The following is a 2251-nucleotide window of genomic DNA, read 5'->3' on the forward strand; positions in this document are numbered from 1 at the left end:
TTTATCCTTTCCTTATTACAAATTATGTCGGGCTATCTTACAATTTAAAAGAGTAGTGTATAATACCAGCGACTCATGAATCATATGTGGTATTTGTGATTCTCTAAATTGTATTATTTTTTTGAATATTTTTTAACTGTGTTATTTTTTGAAAAATAATATGCTAAAAATTATAGAAATTCCATTTATTTTAGTCTATATCTATATTTTTTTTAATCCAAGTAAAGAGAATTTGGCTGAGATTGTGTAATCTGACATTTCGATGAATTTGTTCATATCTTGTTTGGTTGCGTTTCGTTTTTGAGATTCGTTGCCATCGTTTACTCTTACCTATACAATGAGGGGAGGTTTTGAGAGTACAGATTTCAATTGTATTTGAATAATCTTGAATGAAACTGGTATGTTTGCTTCAGATTTTATTTCGAGGTCAAATTCTTAATAGTTACGTTGTTGACTCAATTCATCGGTTTTTTTTTTTTAAAAAAATTTAAACAGGTTTTTATGTCTATTTTTCACTAAAAAATTCTTAATTGATATATACTTTAACTGTTTCATTTTTAAAATATAAAATATGGTGTGAAAAATAACTCTTTTTTTGTTTGAAAGATGTAGTTCAATGCACACATGTTGCGTAATTATGAGAATTATTGTTCTATATTGACGAATCTACCATTTATTAGTGGGTACATTAAGTAATTTACAGAATTACTAAAACAGTTACCCTATCCTCGGTAGAGGGAGTTCAATGAACATTTTGTAGCTGTTAGTATATTTTACCAGGGTGCAGTAGTTATCAATTTTTAAAAAATATTTTTTTATTTATAAATATATTAAAATAATAAATTTTTTTTACATCAAAACAATTAAAAATATATACATATAAAAAAAATCAAAATTTATGGAAATTTAAGTCTTCAAGCAAGTCCAATAAAAAGCATTGTTTTTTAACACCGGTCGAGGACAATGGCATTAGTGGCAATTTCAAGCAACTTTTTGGTGTATTTATTTTCTTGTACAAACTTCCGTTATAAAACTACTTTACAAATGTATTTTTCACGATTCTGATCTATGGCTTTACTCCCCAACAGTCTAATTCTCCTTCTCCTCTCTACTCTCTCGATCATCATCCCTGCTCACCAACATCAACACCCACTAGACTCCCTAACCCCAGCCGAATTCTCCAAAGTACGAGCCATAGTCCACAGCTCCTACCCCATACCGAGCCACGCCACAGCCTTTCACTACGTAGGCCTAGAAGACCCAAACAAACTCACCGTTCTTTCATGGCTAAAAGATCAAACCGCCAAAACCCCACCTCGCCAAGCTTTTGTCATTGCACGTATTAACCAAACCACTCACGAAATCACTGTGGACTTAACAGTCAACAAGATTGTTTCGGATAAACTTTATGATGGTTATGGCTGCCCTTTGCTCACTTTTGAAGAGCAGATAGCCGCCAATGCGTTGCCGCTCAAATACGCACCGTTTTTGGAGTCCATTAGAAAGAGAGGGCTCAAGATTGAAGAGGTTGTCTGTGGGGTTTTTACTGTTGGTTGGTATGGAGAGGAAAGAAGGAAGAAAAGGATTGTCAGAGTCATGTGTTACTATTTAGATGGTACAGTGAATGCTTATATGAGGCCGGTTGAAGGAGTTACTGTCACCATGGATCTTGAAGAGACGAAGATTATAGGATTTAAAGACAGATTAACGGTCCCGATACCAAAGGGAGAGGGGACTGACTATAGAGGATCAAAGCAAAGCCCGCCTTTCTTGGCACAGTTAAAGGGGATCACCATGGTTCAACCTGACGGTCCAAGTTTTACTATTGATGGACACAGAATTAGGTAAGTTTAGGGCAGAGAGCACATACTTTCTCTTAACTTTATATTAAAAAAAAAACCTATCAGAGAAGACGTTTTTATATTTATTAAAATAATACCTTCTTTTTCAATTAATAATTATTTTATTAAAAAATAATTTTTTATATTATTTTGCTCTCGTTGCTGGTATTTTTTATATTATTTTGCTCTCACTAGTATTGTAAATTAAACCAATTAACTTCGTTTTCATTTAAAAAAAAAAATTATCATTAATTATTGTACTAAATGAAGTTTTATAATATGATTGGTTTGCTATCTATTAGATTATTCTGGTATTATGACAAGAATATGACAAGAATAGTACTTGATGGATTAATCCTAATTGATTTATATTATTTTTTATTAATTTAATTTAATTATTTAATATTGAA

At 31.6% G+C, this 2251-nt stretch overlaps 1 protein-coding gene across 1 annotated transcript; it reads left to right on the forward strand.

Moving 5' to 3' along the window:
- Positions 1–1068: 1068 nt before the first annotated feature.
- Positions 1069–1844, forward strand: LOC105120191 (primary amine oxidase-like; the record flags this gene model as incomplete). Its single annotated transcript, XM_011018383.1, has 1 exon — positions 1069–1844. A coding segment is annotated over exon 1 (776 nt), but the record flags the coding sequence as incomplete, so codon positions are not given.
- Positions 1845–2251: the final 407 nt, after the last annotated feature.

The sequence above is a fragment of the Populus euphratica genome, unplaced genomic scaffold, assembly GCF_000495115.2.
Source record: "Populus euphratica unplaced genomic scaffold, PopEup_1.0 scaffold5411.1, whole genome shotgun sequence".
In the NCBI taxonomy this organism is placed as follows: domain Eukaryota; kingdom Viridiplantae; phylum Streptophyta; class Magnoliopsida; order Malpighiales; family Salicaceae; genus Populus; species Populus euphratica.